Raw genomic sequence first — 24,802 nt, 5'->3', positions numbered from 1 at the left:
ACTACTGAAACAGCTTTAAAGAATCAGTCAGGAACTACTGAAACAGCATTAAAGAATCAGTCAGGAACTACTGAAACAGCTTTAACAAATCAGTCAGGAACTACTGAAACAGCTTTAAAGAATCAGTCAGGAACTACTGAAACAGCTTTAAAGAATCAGTCAGGAACCACTGAAACATCTTTAAAGAATCAATTGGGAACTACTGAAAAAGCATTAAAGAATCAATCCGGAACTACTGAAACAGCTTTAAAGAATCAATCAGAAACTACTGAAACAACATTAAAGAATCAATCAGGAACTACTGAAACAGCATTAAAGAATCAATCAGAAGCTACTGAAACAGCTTTAAAGAATCAATCAGGAACTACTGAAACAGCATTAAAGAATCAGTCTGGAACTACTGAAACAGCTTTAACAAATCAGTCAGGAACTTCTGAAACAGCTTTAAAGAATCAATCAGGAAGTACTGAAACAGCTTTAACAAATCAGTCAGGAACTACTGAAACAGCTTTAAAAAATCAGTCAGGAACTACTAAAACAGCTTTAAAGAATCAATCAGAAACTACTGAAACATCTTTAAAGATCAATCGGGAACCACTGAAACAGCATTAAAGAGCAATCAGGAACTACTGACACAGCATTAAGGAATCAATCGGTAACTACTTTATTAGTTTTAAAGCTCCAATCAGGAACCGCTGAAACAGCTTTAAAGAATCAGTCAGGAACTACTGAAACAGCTTTAAAGAATCAATCAGGAACTACTGAAACAGCTTTAAAGAATCAGTCAGGAACTACTGAAACATCTTTAAAGAATCAATCAGGAACTACTGAAACATCTTTAAAGAATCAATCAGGAACTACTGAAAAAGCATTAAAGAATCAATCCGGAACTACTGAAACAGCTTTAAAGAATCAATCAGAAACTACTGAAACAACATTAAAGAATCAATCAGGAACTACTGAAACAACATTAAAGAATCAATCAGGAACTACTGAAACAGCATGAAAGAATCAATCAGAAGCTACTGAAACTGCTTTAAAGAATCAATCAGGAACTACTGAAACAGCTTTAAAGAATCAGTCAGGAACTGCTGAAACAGCTTTAAAGAATCAGTCTGGAACTACTGAAACAGCTTTAACAAATCAGTCAGGAACTACTGAAACAGCTTTAAAGAATCAGTCAGGAACTACTGAAACAGCTTTAACAAATCAGTCAGGAACTACTGAAACAGCTTTAACAAATCAGTCAGGAACTACTGAAACAGCTTTAAAGAATCAGTCAGGAACTACTGAAAGAGTAGTTCTTGATTGATAGTTAGCATTTATGTAATTAGGCTCTTTAAAAATAGACGTGACTGGAGCATTTAGTGAAACTGAAGCTGTGTGTTTGAGGCTCTCACCAGCTCAATTGTGGCCTCAGAGCTGTTAAGGTTTAACGTAAAAATTCCTTCGTCAGCCCCCAGGATCAGGTGGTGGTCTAGAAAGAGAGAGAGAGAAAGAGAGAGAGACTGTTATAAACAGTGCATAACTGTCAAAGCTATGTCGATCAGCATTTGTAATCTAATTCCAGTGGAACTGCACAGGTGTGAAGCGCTGCACCTTTGGTGGTGGGGTGGTCCCACGTCGTGGAGCAGTTGATTTTTAAAGGACAGCCGTGGAACACCTTCTTAAAGAATATCTGATAAAGCAGAATGAATGAAATCTGTCAGTATAAACAGCATTTGGTATTTCTGACTACACTTTTTTTTACCCGTTATGCTGAACTGAGTACAGTATAATCACCATAACAACCTTTTAAACATGCTTTTTATCAAATCTAAAGAGCGGTTACAGATAAGAGCAAACGTGAAAAGAAAAATCACTGCACAAGGCCCAATTCCATTTCATCTCTCGCCTCTACCACTGAGCCCTTAGCCCTCTGTTTTGCGCGTTCACGTCTAGGGGTAGGGTGTCCCGATTCTTGTTGAGATAGAGGGGTAGGGTGAAGTGTTGGGGCTACATGACCCTCCAAATGGAGGTTTTTCAGAGACTCCAAACAGAGAGTTATGAGAAAAAAAGAAAAACCGGCGAGACGGAGAACAAGAGACCAAAGAAACCCACAAATGTGAGAATTTTCTCTGTTAAAATTTACGATATGCCGTAGTATTTTCTTAGTTTAATGTCGTTTTAGTGTATCATGGTCGTTTTCTTCATAACAAGCATTAAAAACGCTAATAGCATGCTAATGTCTCGGTAGCTAGCTAGCTAAACTTGCCATCCCACCTTAAATGATCCAGCAGTTCTGATGCCTGAAGCGCCAGATTGTAACAGCTGCTCCATTTAAGGTGGAACAGGAAAATTTGAACAAGAAGCTGGTGAATTTCTGACTTCAGCTTCATATCACTGAAGAATTAGGGGTGGGTGATAATAAATAATTGCCCCCCTCTTTGAAGGCATATGATTCCCTAAATGTAACTAAAGCCCAGCAGTGAGGAGCTGAACTTCACCCTCCTCTGCTGTCACTGCAGACTGGCAGGGTCGCCTACAGAGCAGTGCTGGTAGCTGTTAATGAAGTGATCCTCTTTTTATTTGAGGGTCCCATTTCAGAGGGAATATTTCAACCACTACCCCTGTAACTCAGTTCCAAAGGGCAAGGAGACACTCGAAAACAAGGGGTAGGGGTAAAAATGAGAAATGGGATTGGGCTAAAGTGTCGTACAAGAACCTTGAATCTCCAAAACAGTTTCTTTATGCTTCATTTACATTAAAGTCATCAGATTAATGAAGTCATTTTGGACCAATTCAAGTAAGTAAATGAGCAAGAAAAGGAAATAAAGTCATTCGTACCGGCGGCTTCTTCTGTAGTGGACTGGCACATTCAGGTGGGCTCTGCCAGTGAAGAAAATAACTCAGCACAAATGCAGCCTTAGCATCAAAACAAACTGTTCTTACGCAGATAAGAACAACAATGTATATATATGTCTTCATCAGTGGTCAGCGTCAAACCACACAGCCTCTCTTGGCTGCATATATTTGCCTCTCTTGACCCAGCAGAGACACTGACGTGTGTAAACACCCCAGAAACACTGCTGTGTCTGATACATTCATAACAGCACTACACACATTACTATGTCAGGATCACTGCTGTGCTGAGAATGGACCACCATCTAAAGAATATCTGGTCAACAGTGGCCATGTGGTCAGAAACTGACCACTGATCAACAGGGATGAGGAGGGCTGATGAACTGTGCAGGAAAAGACTGTGTTTCTAATAAAGTGGACAAAAAGTGGAAGCTCAAGGTAGGTGTTTCTAATAAAGTGGCCAGTAAGTGGAAGCACAAGGTGGGTGTTTCTAATAAAATGGCCAGTAAGTGGAAGCACAAGGTAGGGTGTTTTTAATAAAGTGGCCAGTGAGTCAGCTGATCAGCCATAACATTATGACCACCTCCTTGTTTCTACACTCACTGTCCATCTTATCAGCTCCTCTGACCATATAGTTTCACTCTATAGTTCTACAGTTACAGACTGGAGTCCATCTGTTTCTCTGCGCCCTGTTCTTCAATGGTCAGGACCTCCACAGGGCAGTGTGGTGGTGTGTTAGTGTGTGTTGGATCATACTGGGGCCTCACTAGTTGCAGAGATGCACTTATATGAAGCATTACCTTAGCAGGCTGTCTGCGCCGCCTGTCTTTTTTGGGCGGTAGTTCAGGAGGCTGCTGTGGATCCACAGGATCTGACCTAAAACCTGAGAACGTGGAGGGGTCTGCCAGAACACAAACACACAAACAGACACGTTAAGGACTTACGTCTCAGCTAACAGACGCCTGTGCTGGCTAGCATTGTGCTGAGTGGTGGGGGTGGGGGGTGGGGAGCCATCCTACCCACCCAAATAGCGAGGCCAGTTGTGCTGTCTTGGACTCCCAGCCACAGACGGCTGTAGCATCACTAGGGATGGAACTCGCAATGCCCATTTGTTTTTACATCATTTGAAATCATCAGCTGGCTTTTACATTATGCACAAATTTTCTAGCAAGATCATAACAACCAAGGATACCATAGCAACCACCTAGCAACCACCTGGCATACCATAGAAACCACCCAACTGTAGCACACTGCCTAGCAACACCCAAGCAACCACCTAGCAACACCCTTTCAACCATTTAGGATGCCATAGCACAGCATTCTAATCTTTTACTATTATTATTATTATTATTATTATTGCTGATGCTTTGGTTAACGATGTGGTTGTAACAACTTAGCAACACCCTAGAAACTGTATGGAATACCATAGCAACCACCCTAGCAAGATCCTAACAACCACATGGGCTACCATAGCAACAGCCTAGCTATACCCTAGCAACCACCTGGCATAGCATAGAAACTGCCTAAAAACAGCCTAGTACACTGCCTAGCAATCACTTAGCAACACCCTTGCAGCCATTTGGGATACCATAGCACGGTACCATTCTAGTCTATTATTATTATTATTATTATTGTTATTATTATTATTATTATTATTATTATTATTATTGTTATTATTACTATTATTATTATTATTATTATTATTATTATTATTATTATTGCTGAAGCTTTGCTCAACGATATGGTTGTAACGACCTAGCAACACCTTAGCAACACCCTTGCAACAATTTGGGATACCATAGCACAGCACTATTCTAGTCTATCATTATTATTATTATGATTATTATTAATAATTGCTGATGCTTTGGTTAACAATATTAGTCCATGCAGTAAGGCAGTGATCATGTAAGACATGTTCTGTGTGACTCACCTGAGTTGACGTTGCGGACGGACCGCGGGCGCGGCACTGGCCGACTGTGCGTGTGTGTTCCGCTGGACGTTCTGAGCAGCGGCGCTGGAGCCAGAGCGTAGAGACTCGGAGCTCTGCTGCGATCGTCGTCTCCAGCCATGCTCTCCTCCGAACTGCTGCGGATCTTCGGCTGAACACACACACACACACACGTCAAAACCGCCTGTTAACTGTACACACACATCTCTAACTGTCCATATTACATCATCACTGCTGTGACCAAACATCACCAAAGCTGCCAGAAGTGCAGAGCCCTGATAACTGAGAACACGAATCAAACACAAATTCAGATTCAAAACGTTTAAAGGCGTCAGACGTCCGGTTCCCTTCAACAGCACTGCATACAGTTCTGTCTCGAGAATAGAGAAGCTTTTCACACCATGACTGTTTACATCTTAACAACTAAGCTTTGGAGAAATTTTGAAAAATTGGTGAAATTCCCCTTTAATCTGTAATCATGTTCATGCTGTAAATAGTGGTGTGATCAGACTTACCTTTGGAGGAAGAGGAGGAGGAACATCACCAACAGGCAGTGTGCTACTGTGGAGGGAGAGAGAGAGAGTGAGAGAGAGAGTGAGACAGAGAGAGAGAGGTGGAGAAAAAGACAGAGACAGAAAGAGAGAGAGGGAGACAGGACAAAAGAAGGTGTGAGACGGGGGGGAGGGTGTGAGACAGAGACAAAGGAGGGTGTGAGACAGAGACAAAGGAGGGTGTGAGACAGAGACAGAGAGAGAGAGAGACAGAAGAAAGAAATAGAGGGGGAGAAAAAGAAAGAGAGGAAGACAGGAAAAAGAAGGTGTGAGACAGAGACAAAGGAGGGTGTGAGACAGAGAGAGAAAGAGTGAGAGACAGGAAAGAAATAGAGAGAGAGGAAAGAAAAAGAGGGGGAGAAAAAGAGAGAGGGAGACAGAGGGGGGAGGGTGTGAGACAGAGAGACAGAGACAAAGGAGGGTGTGAGACAGTCAGAGAGAGAGAGAGAGACAGGAAAGAAAAAGAGGGGGAGAAAAAAGAGGAAAGAAAAAGAGAGGGGAATAAAAAAGCAAAAAAGAGAGGCGGAGAAAAAGAGAGTCAGAGAGAAAGAGAGAGAGAGGGAGACGGGAAAAAGAGGGTGTGAGACAGAGAGAGACAGGATGTGTGTGTGTGTGAGAGAGAGAGAGAGAGAGGAAAGAAAAAGAAATAGAGAGCGAGAGACATGAGAGAGAGAGAGAGAGAGGGGAAGAAAAAGATAGCGAGACAGAAAAAGAGAACAGAGGGAGAGAGAGAAGGCCAAAGACAGGAAAAGAAAGTGAGAGAGTGCAGGAGAGGGAGAGAGAAAGAGAGAGAGGGAAAAAGAAGGATGATGAGAAAGAGGAGAGAGAGAGAGAGAAAGAGAAGAGGGAGTAGAGAAGGAAAAAGAAATAGAAAGAGAAACAGAAAGGGGGAGAAAATGCGAGAGAAAGAGAGAAAGGGAAAGAGAGGACAGGGAAAAAGAAAGAGCAGGAGAGGGAGAGAGAAGGAGAGAGAGGAAAAAGGAACAGGAGAGAGAGAGAGAGAGAGAGACATGTGGTTCAGGTTGAGGCCATACCTCATGAAATGGCTGGCCGGTCTGTGGAAGGAAACAGATAAAAGAGACTTTTCACAATAAGCAATAATTCATAAACACAGTTAAGCTACTTTAAGCTTGATTACAGTGAAACACTCTGTGACGTTTATCATCTGGAACAAACATCATTTGAATCATTTTGACGAAATGTACGGTTTGATTAGGTTGAATGGGATCTTTACTCTGTAGTGATGACCCCTCCTCACTAATTACTGAGCTGAAAGAAATCAGAGTAAGAGTACGCATTCACCGAGAAATCTGATTACTGAGCTGAAATCCAGCCTCTTCACCAGATTTCTTCAGAGTATGGTGTTTACATGACCATTTGAATAATCAAATAACTGCAGAAATCCAATTATGATCGGATTATTAAGTGCATGTAAACGCACTCAGTGAAGTAACAATGTAGTAACACGCTTGTGGGCGGAGCTTGGACAGATTCATAATTTAGGTTAATGGTTCATAGAGAGCCAATTATGTTCCCTCTTGCTCCAAATATGTAACATTTTTCATTTGCTTAGTTGTTTTCAAAATATCAGAGATCTTTATCGTTTAAAAGAACACAATAAATGCAGATCTAGTGAGGAGCATCAGAACGATCTCATTCAGCTAATGCTAACTCTAAAAGCGTTCAGGTTTTTTGTTCAAATTCATTCAAGTGAAGATTTGGGTTTTAAAGCTGGATCAACTCTTACATTTCCACATCGTCGTAGTCGTCTGAGTCTGTGCTGTCGTTCCTGTGAACAAGACAGTATATAATTATGTGTATTGTTATATGTTGGGGCAGTCAAAGTTAATGCATTACTAATGCTAATAGCTAACAGCACTATTTTTTCTTGACAACATTAACACACGTTCCTCGTTTTGCTCTTCCACCCGTCTGTAGTGGTGCAGGCTGAAGCCCAGCTGCAGCACACTGTATGTTTCTATGAGGGAACTGGTGACTCAGAAACATTCAAATACAGGTTTTGAATGTCTTTTAAAGGGAAACCTTCAGCAGCTTCAGCAGGATACACTGGACAGACACAGGACTATGGATAAATCAATGAGCAGCAAACTGACATAAGCAGCAGCTTGGTGGAGCTTCAGTTCCCCTCGAGATCCTCCAATCATGGAGGAGCTGAACCACTGACTGTATGTATGATATATATGATATGTACACTAATTGACTGTATACATGATATATGATATATACACTCATTGCTGTATACATGGTGTATATGATATATACAATTATTGACTGTATATATGATACATATGATATATACACTCTTTGGTTGGCTAAAACACAAGGAAAATAAACATACTGAATTACTGACAGTAATAAATACGTTCTTTTCTCCACTCATACAGCTATAATGCAAATTCCATTGTTCTAAGGAAGTTTTTTTTTTTTTAGGACAGCAGCACTTACCTGACTGGGCCTTTGGGTGGGGTGTCTGGAGAGCCCACCCACTGACATTGAATTGTGGGCCGTAACTGTACAGAGGGAAGAAATATATACGTGTCCAGTATTGGTGTAAAAATGCATCGGAACATTCAAACTATATATATATACATAGCAAAAAACGTTTCTCAAACATGCTACAATATAGACAGGTGGATAGACACAGTCGTGCGCAAAAATTTTGGCACCCTTGGTCGTATTTCATGTTGTTGTTAAAGTGTAAAAAGTGAACACACCCCTCTACAGAGACACACTTCTGCACATTGTAATACACAGTTACTGTTTTTGTTTTTTTTTGCTGAATTTAATGTTTTTGGAAAAAAATGTGGCCTGTGCAAAAGTTACAGCACGTTTTATATTTCAAGATTTATTTTCCCCATTATGTTTAATTCAGCAAATAAACAGTAAATGTGCATTAAAATGTGCAAAAGTGTGTCTGTAGAGGATGTGTTCACTTATTTTCACTTAGAAAATCAACCAAAATGGGGATGTTAAAACTTTTGCATATGACTATATATATTTATTTGCACGTCTATATGTATAAATTCAGCTTATATATATATATATATATACACACACACACACACACACACACACATATGTGTGTGTGTGTGAGGAAATTATTTACATCATTAAAAGACTCAAGTACACCCACTTACCGTCCCATCTGACGATTCCTGTTTTCGGCTCACTGGTCTCTGTGTGTAGATCTGATCCACTGAAACAGAGGGAACATGGTTTAAAATGATAGAGAGAGAGAGAGGGAGAGAAAGAGAGAGAGAGAGAGAGGGAGAGAAAGGGATAAACTCTTACGGCTGATGTCAGAGTTGGTCCTCTCGGCCTGGTTGTGTCTGTTTATTGAGTGAATTCGTCTGAGAGAGTTTGGCACCGTCATCTGTGAGATTATATCAGTTATAGGAATTCATTACATATGAAGTACAACTACAGTCTTAAAAAACATGGTTCTTTAAGGGTTCTTTAGTAAAGACAGCAGTTCTACATAGAACCATGAACACTCTGAGAACCATTTGCATGATTAAATGGTTCTTTGCATGGTGAAATGTTCTTCAGATTGAGGGAGAGTGTGTTGTACATGGTTCTATATAGAACATTTTTGAAAGTGGTTCTATCTAGCACCAAAATGGTTCTGTTACTGTTGCAACCCTGACATCATAACAATAGCAGAACCCTTTATGGTGCTGTATAGAACCATACACAACACATTCTCCATCAATCTAAAGAACTATTTCACCATGCAAAGAACCATTTAAGCATGCAAATGGTTATCTGAGTGTTCATTGTTCTATACAGAACCATTGAACCCTTGAAGAACCACATTTTTTAAGAGGGTAGAGAACGACTTTCAAGCTGGCTGGTCAACTGGCTGGCTGTGAAACTTTTATGCAACTAAATAAAACTAAATTGCGCTTGAGTACAATGTCATAGTACAGCACCCTGCAACTCATTTGAAACTCAGCCGCAACGGTTGCAAGTGTCTCAACTTCACGAAACAGCCAATCAAAACAACAGTAATGAATCACATGATCAAAATATGAGCTGCTAATTTGGCTACTGGAGTAACTGTATGTGTTGCTGGCAGCTTTGATTGTTGTGGAATTGCTTTGTGTAACCATCAAGTTGCAAGCAACTCACACACAACATGCAACTAGTTGTGTGAAAGTTTCACCCTGTAAAGCCAGCTGAATCATTCAAATAAATGACTCAACAACAAAATCAGCTGTACACAATTTTCCCCTCATCCAAAATCAACCAAGACGTGTTTAGTGGTCTATTTTTGTAGAAATGGACAAACATATGGATAGAATTCAGGCTTTGAAGGTGGCAGCTGCTTCTGCCTTTAGCTACAGTGTCAGAAGCCTCATAATAAAGTCTATTAGAGATTCCTTAATAATGGGTATACGCATTACTCATTAGCTACATTAGCCTCATAGCTCCAGTTCTAAGGATTCCAAATCCAGACCTCTGGTTCATCTGGACACTAAAGTATGGGTCATTTTAGATGTAAAGAGTGTGGAGGGTACCTCTATGTCTTCATCATCTGTTTGTATACATTCTTTCAGTTTCTCAGGATGCCGCAGTTTGTCCAGGAGTTCGAGGGTTAACTCCTGCCTCAAACATGGCTGGGTCACAAATAGGTGCTGATGAAAGAGAGAGAGAGAGAGAGAGAGACAGAGAGAGAGAGAGATAAGGCCTCTGGCTATTGTTCGCTCCAAACTACGACCTCAAAGTAAACATGCTTTTGTTACAGTGCCTTTAAGACTGATATATGTAAAAGAGCTCCTTTCTGATTGGCTGCCTTGTATTGCGCCTCATTCAAAAAGCTACCCAAGATGAAACACTCCTTATAACTTCAGCGTGAGTGGGCGGGGCTTAACCGCTGCAGGCTGATTTATGTATATGTGTTGGTTTTTGTGACATCACAAAATTTAAAACTAGCTGTTTTTGCCAATTAGTTTCCTTAAAATGTACACGAACAGCATGTTTTATAACTTTAACCGTGTTTAGATACTAGATCAACACTTTTAGTTGAAAAAAATAGAAAATGTCGGTTCTCCATAATATCGGCCCTTTGAACTTGGGCAGCTGGTTAATTTATTATGCCATATCATTTTATACATTATCATGGGTCTGGACCCAAATTTCACCCAAAGTTTGGTGTGGATGTACTCACTGAGAGCATCTTCTTGGCGCTTGGTCTCTTTTTGGGGTTCCTGATGAGCATCGCCTTCACAAAGTTATAAAACATGGTAGACCTGGAAAACATACCAACACGCACGTTACATATTAACGTATTAACTACTGCATTGTGAGCATTTACACTGACTCTGATGTTACTGTAATCACCCCAACCTTAACCTTAACCAAAAGCTTTCTCTTTCTATTAAAGAAAGCCTTCTAAACCTGTAAAGAACGTTAGTTCATTTTACTGGACGTCTAAGAACATCTGGTCAACATTTGACACACACATTACGGTAGACATTTCCACTGAAGGCTTATGATGTTATAATAAAGGAAAGAAGTCGGCTCACCACTTAGACTTGTCTTTGAGTTTTGGAGGCTGGTATCCACTCTTAGACATGAGAAACAACACCCTATAACACAGCACAACACAGCACAGTGAGCAAATTTATACAAGTTATGCATATGAACACAAACATTTAACACAACATAGCACAGTTAACATCTACACCAAATTTATACTTAATTACATTAGCACAGTTAATATCTACACCAAATTTATACCCAATTATGCACACAAACACACACATTTCACACAACACAGCACAGTTAACATCTACACCACATTTATACCCAATTATTCAAATATTCAACACAACACAGCACAGTTAACATCTACACCAAATTTATATCCAATTATGCACACAAACACAAACATTTCACACAACACAGCACAGTTAACATCTACACCAACTTTATACTTAATTACATTAGCACAGTTAATATCTACACCAAATGTATACCCAATTATGCACACAAACACAAACATTTCGCACAACACAGCACAGTTAACATCTACACCAACTTTATACTTAATTACATTAGCACAGTTAATATCTACACCAAATGTATACCCAATTATGCACACAAACACAAACATTTCGCACAACACAGCACAGTTAACATCTACACCAAATTTATACTTAATTACATTAGCACAGTTAACATCTACACCAAATTTATACTTAGATATGCATACAAACACAAACAGCACAGTTAACATCCACACCAAATTTATACTTAGATATGCATACAAACATAAACAGCACAGTTAACATCTACACCAAATATATACCTAAGTATTTATACAAACGCAAGCATTTACACTGAAAGGGCAGATATTGTCTACATTACATGTCCAGTGTTTGTAGCTGTCTGCCACGAGTGTTTGCTGCATGCAATCAATGAATGTAGCATTTCATGAGCATACCTTGCTATTGTTAGCACTCAGAATGATTATCAGTTAAGGCTTTAACTTAGCCTTCATTTCTAACGTTAGCAGTATCAATTATTGGTTAAGGTGATTCTAGCTGGGCTAACATAGCTACTGTTTTGTAGCTAATGCTAAAGCTTTAGCCTCAAGGACACCATACGTGTTACCTTGTCGTAGCAAATCCGATTATCGTTTTGGTTCCATGTTCCTTTTTTGTTTACATTGTTAATTTAACACTTCAAATTTAAATGTTTATTTTATCTAATTAAATTAATAAATAAATACTTTTTTGAGCCATTTCCGTGGGCACTGAAACGGCCCTGTGCACACACTGGCGGACCACTGATGTGCCTGCCTTAGTTAGAAAGTGAAAGCTTATCCTAGATCAGTTCTGCTGGGCTCTTATGAGTGACTGAATGCAGGTCATTGTTCCACTGAGTACGTACAGTGTGAGGTCAGATGTTGGTGGGTGCGATTGTGTCTGGAACAAAATGAAACAAAAGTTTCTGTGTGTGTCTTTGTTGTGTGTGTGTGTGTGTGTGTGTGTGTGTATGTGTGTGTGCGTGTGTGTTGGAATGTCCTCACCTGTTTGGTCTCCTTTACACACATGTATGACATCACCGTGTGGGAGGCTGGGGAAAGACGCTGCATGTGTGTGTGTGAGTGTGTGAGCGTACAGTGATGTGGTGACGTACAGATGCGTGGTGTTTACAGAACATTGAAAGTTCAAGGACCCCTACACTCTGAGAAATGGTTCCTCAAAGGTTCTTCAGTAAAGGAGATGATTTGATTTAGAACCATGCATGCTTAAATGGTTCTTTGCATGGTGAAGTGGTTATTGAATGTGTTGTATATTGTCCTGTATATAACCTTTCTGACAATTGTTCTAAATAGTACCTTCTATTGTTACAAGCTTGACATGGTAACGATAGCAGAACCCTTTTTAATGCTATATGGAACCCTTTTTGGTGCTGTATAGTACCATGTACGCAGCCCATTAAAAGTTCAAGGACCCCTACGCTCTTAAAAAGTGGCTCTTCAAGGGTTCTTCAGTAAAGGATATGGTTCATTTTAGAACCATGCATGCTTAAATGGTTCTTTGCATGGTGAATTGGTTCTTGTATGTGTTGTATATCGCTCTATACAGAACCTGAAAGTAGTTCTATATAGCATCTTCTATTGTTACAAGCCTGACATGGTAACAATCACAGAACCCTTTTTGGTGATATATAGAACCCTTTTTTGACGCTATATAGAACACTCTCAAAAACAGTTCTTCAAGGGTTCTTTAGTTAAGGGAATGGTTCGATTTAGAAGCAAAAGTTCTAGACAGAAACCATTTCATGCTTAAATGGTTCTCTGCATGGTGAAATGGTTCATGTATGTGTTGTATATTGTTCTATACAGAACCTTTTTGAAAATAGTTCTATATAGCACCTTCTATTGTTATAAGCTTGACATGGTAACAATAGCGGATGCTGCATAGAACTATATACAACACATTCTCCATCAGTCTGAAGAACCATTTCACAATGCAAAGAACCATTTAAGCATGCAAATGTTTCTTTGAGTGTTTGTGGTTCTGTATAGAACCAATGTCTTTACTGAAGAACCCTTGAAGAACCATCCTTTTTAAGAGTGTTGTCTAATTATGTGATGTAATTCCTTGTTATAGCTAAAGGCCAACAACAGCTCTAGACCTCTTCTTCTGAGAATGGTTCTATATAGCACCAAAAAGGGTTCTGCTATTGCTACAATGCCAAGCTTGTATCAGGAGAAGAAACCTTTTTGGTGCTATATAGAACCACTTTCAAAACGTTTCTATATAGAACCTGTACAACACGTTCTCCATCAATCAGAAGAACCATTTTGTGATGCAAAACCCTTTAAACATGCAAATGCTTCTTTGAGTGTTTGTGGTTCTATATAGAACAACTGCCTTTAGAACCATCTTTTTTAAGAGCGTGTGATGACTCTGAGTGTGGGGAAAGGTGCGGGAGTGTGTGTACGCCGTTACCTCAGCGGGTGGACGTCGAACAGCGGGGGCTGCAGTTCGGCCAGCTCTATGGCTGTAATCCCTACAGACCAGATATCACACAGCTCATTGTAGCCCCCCTTTATCTCCACCGCTGCCACCTCGGGCGCCATCCTGCACAGCAAACCAAACATATGAAGAATATGGAATTATCAGACTGATAAATAGGCAGCATACATTATTAATCCAAACATTTAATAGTGACTACAATGACTCTAAACCCTACATTTCACTGAAGTTCTAAATCAGGGAGATATTTTACATGAAAAGTTTTGTTTTGAAAATACATTCATAGAGTGTTTACATGCACTTAATTAGCTGATAACTGCGGAAAATCAGATTTCGTCAGTAATCTGATCAACCCATTTACATGCACTTGAGTAATCAGACAATGGGGAAACTCCAGGTCTACATGAATCAGACTAATCAAATTTCAGTTATTTACTGTACCGTGGTCTGTTTTCACACATGCGTGGACTGAGAGAAAGGAAAGAAAGCAGAGTAAGAGTTTACATGCACTGAGAAATCTGATTGCTGAGCTAAAATCCAGCCTCTTTATCAGATTTCTCCATGTGAATAATCAGATAACTGCAGAAATCTGATTATAATCAGATTATTGAGTGCATGTAAACACACTCATAGTTTGGCACCCACGTCACAATTTATGTATGTCTTAGAAATACATTTTAAGCATATAGATCAAAATATCTTTAAGGTTATGAAAAACATGGGTCCTAACTTTTGGTACTGTATGTATATTTTATACTGAAGCATGTATATTTATATTGTGTTCAACTCCTGTTGCAGAACTCACACATGTAAATTGTGTTAGGGCTGCTTGATTATGACAAAAATCATAATCGCGATTATTTTGGTCAATAATGAGATGAGAGTTATTTAGCACGATTACTCACTTTCATGCATTTATTGAACTTTTTTTTATATAAAAAAGTCTCTTTAACAGTGGATTTCCTTGAATTTTAAATATAATTCAACTGAAAAACAAATTTAAAAATGGAAAAAAAAAATAAAAATAAAGATCAACCATGTTGTTGTGCACTTCCACCACCTAAACTACTAAACATGAATAAAAATCATCATCATCATCATCATCATTAACCGCTTAGTCCAGCTAGGGTCGCGGTATGAATAAAAATAATACATAAAAATAAATTTGATCGAAATAAATTAGATGAGTTTGAGCTTTTAGGGAGGGGCGAAAATGTTCTAAAATTTTATCATTTTATAAATTTTATTTATAACACAAAATGAGAGCATTGTTGTGAAATGGATTGCGGCACAATAATCATTTTATATTGTGTATATCGTTTTCATGATCACTGAAAATCAAAATCATCAGTGAAACTTCAGTACGATTAATCGTCCAGCCCTAAATTGTATGTATGCTGCAGACTGGGCTTGTATGAGCCCAGCGGGATTTTGTCTGTTGAAATGAGTGGCATAAACAAGCCTGTATGCAGGACACAGAGAGAAAGTTAGCGGAAAGTCCTGAAATAGCTCAGTAGTTTGCCCTCCTCGCTCAACCTTACCAATATGGAGTCCCGATGAAGGACATCCGGCGTGCAAATGTGGCCGTTATCTGCGCTGAGATTCCAAAATCGGCTGAAAATGACAGAAGAGAGTGATTAGAGAGAGAAAATGAAGAGAAAACCCACATTTACGTATCATTCCTGTAGTGCAATCCAGGCATTAAAATGAATTTATTAAAATTATAGCCAAGACAGATGGTGCTTTCTATTGCTGTTTTGTTTTGAGAGGCCAAAACCGGTCAGAAAACATTTAACCTGGTGACGCTTCCTATGAATCCTGTATTCATAGTGCATTATAAATGCATTCATAAGGTTTTTTTTGGCACACATAGCACTGCTCAATACCTGCCATAAGCTTGAATAGTTGCTCTACATATAAAAGTTATGCGTGTAATTTTTTCACACTTGAGGCCGTGGCTTATTGCTGCGATTTTATCACAGGGAAGGGAGTTTTACTCCGCTTCGCATCGTGCCTAACAACACCCTTCCCCGTGGTAAAATCACAGTAACGCATGGCGTCTCGAGGCTTACTGCTTGATTATAAGCTTATGCCAGACATTGCAATGTATTATGCATTCCATATGACACCATTTCTAAATCTTCACAAATATACGATTCATAAACAGTTGCGTAAAACTTTCTTCTAAAATGCACTCTCACTTAAAACTGTTGAACACTGACTGGAATATAAGGTTCTGAAACAATATTTTCTGAGGTAGGCTATTATTTGGTTATCTGTAGTGGTTGGTATGGTGTAGTGGTTAACACCTCAGCCTCCTACGCTGTAGCCTGGGGTTCAATCCCCTATCTGGGGGAACCCTACACTTGAGCAAGACTTCTAACACTTATCTGAAGCTATCTGTCCGAGGCTGTAGAATGTAACAGGTACTGATGGGCTGACAGGCTGACTGATATTAATCTAATAGCCAAGCTGAGAAAAGTAACTTTCCGAAGAGAATATTTCAGAAGTGCTGCTGTAGACAAAAGACTGGCATGTCAAACGACATGTTTTGTTGAATTTCTGAGTGAAGGGTGGCGTTTTCCTGCAGTGTAGTGCACAATTTTATATATAATTTTATATATAACATATAAACAAAGACATATAATATAACATGTACCATCACATTTGCACAGGCCACATGTTTTCATTTTTTCCCCCCAAATATGTTCAGTTCAGCAGATGAACAGTAACTGTGTATTAAAACGTGTAGAAGTGTGTTCTCTGTAGGGGAAGTGTTCACTTATTTACACTTAGAAAATCAACAACAGCATGTAATTTGACCAGGTTTTGCACAAGCTTTTGCGTATGACTGTATATTATAATAGCTGAGAGTTTGTTTTTTTTTAGAACAGTGTTTTCATAGTTTTTTTTTTTTATGTTTCATGAATCCAGCCACTCAACATGCTTTTTTCTGACATATACCATTCAGGCAAACATGATCAGGCATCACTCACCTAATTTAACTTCACCCTGGTCATTCAAGAGAATGTTGGCACCCTAAAAAAGAAAAACACACTTTAAAAAGCTGAGACATTATGAGTTTCATTTTCTTGGCGCAACTGTGTGCAAAAATCAGGGCAAACTAGAAAAGTGCATTTCCAGAAGAAAATGCAGTGATTGTGCAGCTTAATCTTGGTAAGATCTTGCAAGGTGGTTGCCAGGGTATCCCAAGTGGTTGCTAGGGTGTTGCTAGATGGTTGCTATAGTATCCCAGATGGTTGCTAGTGTGTTACTTGGTGGTTGCTATGGTATCCTATTTGGTTGAAAAGGTATTTCTAGGTGGTTGCTATGGTATTCCATTTGGTTGAAAAGGTATTTCTAGGTGGTTGCTATGGTATTCCATTTGGTTGAAAAGGTGTTTCTAGGTGGTTGCTATGGTATCCCATTTGATTGAAAAGGTGTGGCTAGGTGGTTGCTATGTTATCCCACATAGATGCTTGGGCTTTGCTAAGTGATTGCTAAGGTATCCCAATTGGTTGCAAGGGTGTTGCTAGACAGTTGCTATAGTATGCCAGATGGTTCATGGGAAGTTGCTAGGCGATTGCTATAGTATCTCATTTGATTGAGAAGGTGTTGCTACGTGGTTGCTATGGTATCCCACATAGATGCTAGGGCATTTCTAAGTGGTTGCTATGGTATTCTCAGGGTTTGTTAAGCTGTTGCTTGGCTGTTGCTATGGTATGCCAGATGGTTGATAGGAAGTTGCTAGGTGATTGCCATGGTATCCTATTTGGTCGAAAAGGGGATGTTAGGTGGTTGCTATGGTATCCCACATAGATGCTAGGGCTTTACTAAGTGATTGCTATGGTATCCCAATTGTTTGCGAGGGTGTTGCTAGGTGGTTGCTATGGTATTTCAGGTGGTTGCTGGTGGTTGCTAGGATGTTGCTATTTCATTACAACCATATCCCAGGTGGTTGCCCAGGGTTTGGTAGGTTGTTGTTACGGTATCCCAGGTGGTTGCTATGGAGTTGCTAGGTGGTTGTAACATGGTTAAGTGGGTGTTTGTAATGGACCTGTATCATTGTGATTTAAGCTGGGTGCACCAACTTTTGCCCTCAGTTCATTCATATGGGAAACATTTTATCATGTAACAGTGATTGTACAAAATAAATGCAGGTAAAAAAATGGTCATGTCAATATGAAATATAATATATATAATATATAATATATAATATATAATTCATACTTAAGTGCCAGTTACCTTGATGTCTCTGTGTATCTTCTTCTGACCATGGAGGTAATCCAACCCCTGTTGAAAAGAGAGAGATGAGCCAGTGCTGGACTCAGGTCTCATTTAGCATTTCATGCTTTAATGAAAACAGTTCTTGTATTACAGTATAATGTGTTCGTGCTTTGATCTTTGACTTTTTGCATGTGTGTAGATGTGTATGATCTCACCTGGAGCATCTCTCGACATACATATGCGATCTGCAGCTCTGAGAGGGGGCCTGTCACTGAGAGGGGAACAGAACAGAGAGTTTTAAGGGGTGATAAAAATGTTAAAATAAATAAAAATTTACATCGACAGTTTAGCAAAACATCAAATTTACAGTTTATCCCAAGTGGAGTCGACCAGCCAAGACATGTTTGGTGTCTGAAATTTGGTTCTTTAGTTCTGAAATTTCACTGAAGTCCCAGTTGTTTGGGGTGTGTAATTGAATTAAACTGAAAACAAATTTGAAATTATTTTTCAATTAAAATTAGCTGTTTTTTAATTGAACTGAATTCATACATTGTAATTTTGTACATGTTATTATTGACATTTGACTTTCCTACACTCTTAAAAAAGATGGTTCTTCAAGAGTTCCTTAGTAAAGGCAATGGTTCTATTTAGAACCATGAGTTCTATTAGAACCATTTCACACTTAAATGGTTCTTTGCATGGGCAAACGGTTCTTGAGATTGATGGAGAATGTGTTGTATTTGGTATTATATAGAACTTTTTTGAAAAGGGTTCTATAGACCACCAAAAAGGGTTTGATATGTCTGAAGAATTATTTCACCATGCAAAGCAGAATTTAAGCATGAAATTGTTCTATATAGAACATATGGTTCTAAATAGACTAAAGAACCCTTGAGTGTAGCTTTGCAAAATGACCCTCAAACAAATGTTCATGTTCTCTTTATCATATTGCAATAATTTATCAACATATTAAGCTCATTAATATATTAAGCTTACCAAGTTTTTTGAAAATGGTTCTATATAGCACCAAAAAGGGTTCTGGCATTATGTACGATGTCAAGCTTGTAACAATAGAAGAACCCTTTTTGGTGCAATATAGAACCCTTTTCAGAAATGTTCTATATAGAACCATGTACAACACATTCTCCATCAATCTGAAGACCCATTTACTGATGCGAAGAACCCTTTAATTGTGCAAAGTGTTTGTGGTTCTCTATGGGTCTATAACCCTTTTTTTTCCCCAGACGGTTTTACAAACAACCATATACAACAAATTCTCCTTTAATCTAAAGAACAGTTTCACCAAGCAAAGAACCCTTTAAACATATATTGAACCACTGGGCCTCATTCACCAATCGTTCTTAAGAAGAAATTTCTTCTTTAAACCGACTTAAACCGACGAAGATTCTGTTTTCCTATGTGGGATTTGTTCTTAGGTGAGAACAGAATCTACACAGAATCAAGAACGCAAAGGTGAGAACAGTTCTGCGCTTTAAGAACACGTCATGAATCTGACGTAGACTTTTTCTTAGGAACTTACTCTCTCTCTAACAGTGAAGCTGATCTACACACCGCAGTGCTTTTGAGAAATTGTGTTAACCTTGTTTGCAGGTTCCGGTTGTTTCAGCCCAAAACACTGTGTTTGACCTAAATATTCACACTGCCCCAATTTTCATTCACACATACACTTCACTCTTTAAAACAATGGTTCTTCAGGGGTTCTTTAGTGAGGGCAATGGTTCTATTATTTGGAACCATGAGTTCTATATTGAACTATTTCATGCTTAAAGGGTTCTTCAGATTGATCAAGAATGTGTTATATATGGTTCTATACAGAACCTTTTTGAAAATGGTTCTATTAAGCTCCATAAGGGGTTCTAATGTTACAATGGCACGCTTCATTCTGAAAAAAGACGTTTTTTCGAGGATTCTTTAGTAAAGGCTGTGGTTCTATTTAGTGTCCATGAGTTCAACTTAGACCCATTTATGCTTAAGTTTATTTTCAGATAGATGGAGAATATGTTGGTTCTGTATGGTTCTACGTGGCACCAAAAATAGATCTACCATTACACTGTAAAGCTTGATGGTTCTTCAAGGTTTTTTAGTAAAGGCAAGAGTTCTATTAGAACCATACTTGAATGGTTCTTTGCATGGTGAAATTGTTCTTCAGATTAATATAGAATGTGTTGTATATGGTGGCATATAGAACCTTTTTGAACATGGTTCTATATAGCACCAGAGATCTATTGTTATAATGTCAGGCTTCACTCTTAAAAGTTATGGTTCTTCAAGGGTTCTTTGGTAAAGGCAATGGTTCTGTTTATAAGCATTTCATACTTAAATGGTTCTTTACATGGTGAAATGGTTCTTCAGATTGATGGGGAATGTGTTGTATATGGTTCTATTTAGAACCTTTTTGAAAACGGTCCAATATATCACCGAAAAGTGTTCTTCTTTTTATATCAAGCTTGACATCGTAACAATAGTAGAACCCTTTTTGGTGCTATTTAGAACCTTTATCAAAAAGTTATTACAGTAACAGAAACCTTTTGGTGTAATATAGAAACATTCCCGAAAAAGATTCTACATAGAACCATCTACAGTGCATTCTTCATTAATCTGAAGAACCAGTTCACTATGCAAAGAACAAAGAAAGCATGTAAACGGTTCTATATAGAACTAACAGTTCTAATAAAACCACTGCTGTTACTAAAGAACCACCAAGCCATCTTTGTTAAGAGTGTAGGTTAAACTGAAGTGCTGTATATGTTATAATTCTCAGATCATAATGTAATATGGCCACTACTGTAGAGAATAATCCCTACTGTAATAAATATATAATAAGTTATTAATTCAAGACACAGGTGCCATACATATAACAGACCTTATAAAACAGATAGTTCTGTTCATAGATAGTTCTGAGTACTCTCATGCTGCTCACATGGAGCACCGAGTGAACTGATGAAGTAAGAACCCGGTTCTTGTTTAAACTGAGGGGCTGACGGCTTATTTTCTTAACTAGAACCAGGCTGGTCAGCTAGCTAACAGGCTAAAAGAGCCAACAGCCAAAACAACTCAATCTTTAATATCACAGGCTTGAATTAAAGTACTTACAGTATGATTTACTGTAAAACGGCATTATAAAAGTCTAAAAATGTCACTTGAATGTTTTACACACTTCAAATGTCCCTGTTTCAGTCAGAAGTCGTGTCAAACCCAGGCTGAATCCCAAACGGCTCCGTACTCCCTAAATAGTGTGCTAATTATGAAAGTTTAGAAATTCTAGCTTCTACAGCCAAACAGAGCATCATTTATCAAGTGTGTCTGAGTCCCAAATGACTGTTTCTTAGCTGTATTTTGCTCTGTTGGGCTGCAGGATCCAGTATTTAAACTCCTACGTAGTGCACTATGTAGGGAGCAGGGAGCTGTTTGAAACTCAGCCCCAGCGTGAGAAGAGGGGTGACGAAAAAGTCATTAAACAATGAGCCACTTGAGGCCGTGCATTACAGTGATTTTATCACAGTGAAGGAGGTTTTACTCCGCTTTGCGTCATGCCTAACAACACCCTTCCCCGTGATACAATCGCAGTAACGCACGGCCTCTTGTGGCTTATTACCTTATTAACCTGTACAGCACAGACTCACCATGGTAGATGTCCTGTAGGGATCCTCCTCCGCAGTACTCCATACAGATCCACAGTTTATTTGCCCTGCATGATGCAAACAAATAAATGTTCATCTTCATTATTTGTGTTCATTCAGCCGCCTGCATATGTCAGCTGCTTCATTACCCAGCAAACTGCAAACACAAACACTGTGCACGAACAAATTACGGTGCCCGAAACTTTATTGCATTTGTCTCGACAAGTTAACACGGTCATTTACAGGCAGGTTCCTTGAGAGCTTTGAGGCTCATGCTTTAGCATTGGCTAGAAAACAGGCACTAGGTTAGACTGTCCTGCTGAAAAAGATCATAGAAACCACTGAAGGTGTTTGTTGATTCCTGGTGGTGTCCAGTAGTTTAGATCTGACGGGTCAAGATAAGATTTTTCACACATTCGTTTTACAGAAGAAAATCTTATCTGAAGGTAGGAAATCAACTACTCAATCAACATCAGCAAACAACTGTCATGTCTGTTACCTAGCAACCAACCAGATGAAACATAAACACAATCAAAATAGTCAAGATGGTTAGCCAGACAGCTAACGCTAGCTACCGTTACTGAGGTAAAAAAGGTCAAACAAAACTAAAGCCTTCATAACCTTCAGACCTTCATAAACATTTAAAATATGATGGGTGATGAATATATATCAGGCTACTGGACTAGATAATGTTCTAAAGGTACCATCGCTGCTAAAATAAAGCCCCCCTGATCCCTCCTCTGACCTGATGTAGCTGCCGTAGTAGGCCACGATGTTGCTGTGCTTACAGCTCTTCACCATCACGATTTCTTGCTGGATCACTGAGAAATCGTCCTCTGTGAGGAGAGAGAGAAACAAGAGCCAGCGAGTAAGAGGACAGAGGAACCCAGAGTTCTTCACCATGAGTTCTACAAAGAACGATTTGCATGCTTAAATGGTTCTTTGCATGGTTCAATCGTCTCTTTATATTGATGGAGAATGTGCTGAATGTGGTTCTTTGTAGACCTTTTTGGGGCAAAAAGGGATCTTCTACTGTTACGATGTCAAATTTGTAATAGTAAGTTCCAAAAAGATGGTTCTTCAAGGGTTCTTTAATAAAGAAACTTTGCATTGTGAAATGGTTCTTCTGAGTGATGGAGAATGTACTGTAGATGTACATGTACTGAAGATGTAGACAGAACCTTTTTTGGGAATGGATCTATGTAGCACCAAAGAGTGTTCTGCTATTGTTTAAGCTTCTAACAGTACACTCTTTAAAAAGATTGGGTTCTTTAGTAAAGAAAATGGTTCTATATAGAACAATGAACACTCAAATAACCCTTTGCATGATTAAAGGGTTCTTTGCATGGAGAAATGGTTCTTCAAATTGATGGAGAATGTGTTGTACATGGATCTGTATAGCACCAAAAAGAGTTACAAGATTGACATTGTAACAACAGAAGAACCCTTTTTGGTGCTGTATAGAACCATTTTCAAAAAGGTGCTATAAAGAACTATATACAACACATTCTCCATCAATCTGAAGAGCCCTTTCACCATGCAAAGAACCACTTAGGCACAAAATGGTTCTATATAGACCTATAGACAAATAATTCAAAATAGAACCATTCCCTTAATTAAAGAACCCTTGAAGAACCATCTTTTTAAGATTAAATCTTGGCATTGTAACAATAGAACTATTTCACCATGCAGAGAACCGTAACACCAGTGACCAAAATCTCTGACAAATACATTTTTTAAATAAAATGCATATTTTTTAAAATGTAGTATAAAAGTTAATGATGTAAAAAGTTAACATGAAACTTTTTTACACAAATTCCTCAGTTAAACCTCTTAAAAATATTGTTTTACATTAAAAATGGTTGAAAACTGGTTTAGTGACCAGCTGTTTAACAGATGCAGAGCGACTATGAAACAGGATAAAAAGAGAAAAATCAGAGAAATCATGAGGGAAAAGTGTTATTTAGTCTTAGGTCAACTGTGTAAATGTACAGGACTGACTTTTGGAGCTGTGCCTGATATTTTAAGCGTCTTTTTAAGCCCTGAAACCATCGTGACACGGTTTCCCCTCCAAATGGAGAATGACCCATTTGTCTTCTTTACCTAGCACTGGCTAATGTAGCTAACAAGTAATGGAAGCGAGTACCTCCCCAGTTAGCACTGTGCTAACTGTGCATCAGCCGTCACACCCTTACCTCAAGCCATGTTGAGTGTTTAAGTGACCAAAAGTTCATCACGTAGCCAAACACAGTACTGAAAGGTTCTTCTGTGTATTTTGGTCCATGTTTGCAGATAACAGTGAAACCGCCTTAGCACGTCCATTAGAGATGATAACTCGCTGTGGTTTGAGGTGAGTTTGCACAGCACTAACTGGTGAAGTATAAGCTTCCATTACACATTAGCCACATTAGCCTCTTAGCTCCACACTGCCATGACCAACTACACTCTTTAAAAGGCGGTTCCAAAAGGGTTCTTTAGTAAACAAAATGGTTCTACATAGAACTACGAACACTCAAAGTACCCTTTGCATGATTAAAAGGGTTCTTTGCATTATGAAGAGGTGCTTAGGAATGTGCTGTAGATGGTTCTACGTATAACCTTTTTGAAAATGGTTCTATATGGCATAAAGACAGGGTTCTACAATGGTTGCGATGTCAAGCTTGTAACAATAGAAGAACCCCTTTGGGTGCTATATATAGAATTCCTTTCAAAAAGGTTCTATATATATAGAAGCATTTGCAGCACATTCTCCATCAATCTGAAAACCCCTTTTATGGGTTCTTCGAGTAGTTCTTTGAGTGGTTCTTCAAGGGCTCTTTAGTAAAGAAAATGGTTCCATGTAGAACTATGAACACTCAAAGAACTATTTGCATCAAAAAAGTGTTCTTAAAAATGTGCTGTACATGGTTCTATATAGCACCTTTTTTAAACGGTTTTATGTAGCAGCCAAAAGGGTTCTTCTATCGTTATGATGGCAAGCTTGTAAAAATAGCAGAACCCTTTTTTGGTGCTAGATAAAACCCTTTTCAACAAGGTTCTTTATATAGAATACTCTACAGCACATTCTCCATCAATCTG

The 24,802-nt window shown here is 38.8% G+C and overlaps 1 protein-coding gene across 1 annotated transcript in view; it reads right to left on the bottom strand.

Annotated features, from left to right (window-relative positions):
- The window catches only part of LOC118797857 (mitogen-activated protein kinase kinase kinase kinase 5-like), a 62,383-nt gene that overhangs the window by 17,371 nt on the left and 20,210 nt on the right, over positions 1-24,802 (bottom strand). Inside the window, exons 3-23 of the mRNA XM_036557140.1 lie at positions 22,470-22,560; positions 21,728-21,792; positions 18,299-18,354; positions 18,102-18,149; positions 16,853-16,895; positions 15,398-15,470; positions 13,830-13,961; positions 10,890-10,952; positions 10,532-10,613; positions 9,882-9,998; positions 8,653-8,734; positions 8,499-8,557; positions 7,807-7,871; positions 7,088-7,129; positions 6,375-6,395; positions 5,305-5,350; positions 4,772-4,940; positions 3,642-3,742; positions 2,827-2,868; positions 1,600-1,678; positions 1,401-1,477 (exon numbers count right to left, since the gene is read on the bottom strand). Of these exons, the coding sequence (XP_036413033.1) occupies positions 1,401-1,477; positions 1,600-1,678; positions 2,827-2,868; positions 3,642-3,742; positions 4,772-4,940; positions 5,305-5,350; positions 6,375-6,395; positions 7,088-7,129; positions 7,807-7,871; positions 8,499-8,557; positions 8,653-8,734; positions 9,882-9,998; positions 10,532-10,613; positions 10,890-10,952; positions 13,830-13,961; positions 15,398-15,470; positions 16,853-16,895; positions 18,102-18,149; positions 18,299-18,354; positions 21,728-21,792; positions 22,470-22,560 (1,553 nt within the window). The remainder of the gene's footprint in view (positions 1-1,400; positions 1,478-1,599; positions 1,679-2,826; positions 2,869-3,641; positions 3,743-4,771; positions 4,941-5,304; positions 5,351-6,374; positions 6,396-7,087; positions 7,130-7,806; positions 7,872-8,498; positions 8,558-8,652; positions 8,735-9,881; positions 9,999-10,531; positions 10,614-10,889; positions 10,953-13,829; positions 13,962-15,397; positions 15,471-16,852; positions 16,896-18,101; positions 18,150-18,298; positions 18,355-21,727; positions 21,793-22,469; positions 22,561-24,802) is intronic.

Source organism: Colossoma macropomum, unplaced genomic scaffold (assembly GCF_904425465.1).
Source record: "Colossoma macropomum unplaced genomic scaffold, Colossoma_macropomum, whole genome shotgun sequence".
NCBI classification, from domain to species: domain Eukaryota; kingdom Metazoa; phylum Chordata; class Actinopteri; order Characiformes; family Serrasalmidae; genus Colossoma; species Colossoma macropomum.
The sequence above is the reverse complement of the archived record's forward strand: the minus strand, read 5'-3'. Positions and strand labels throughout refer to the sequence as shown.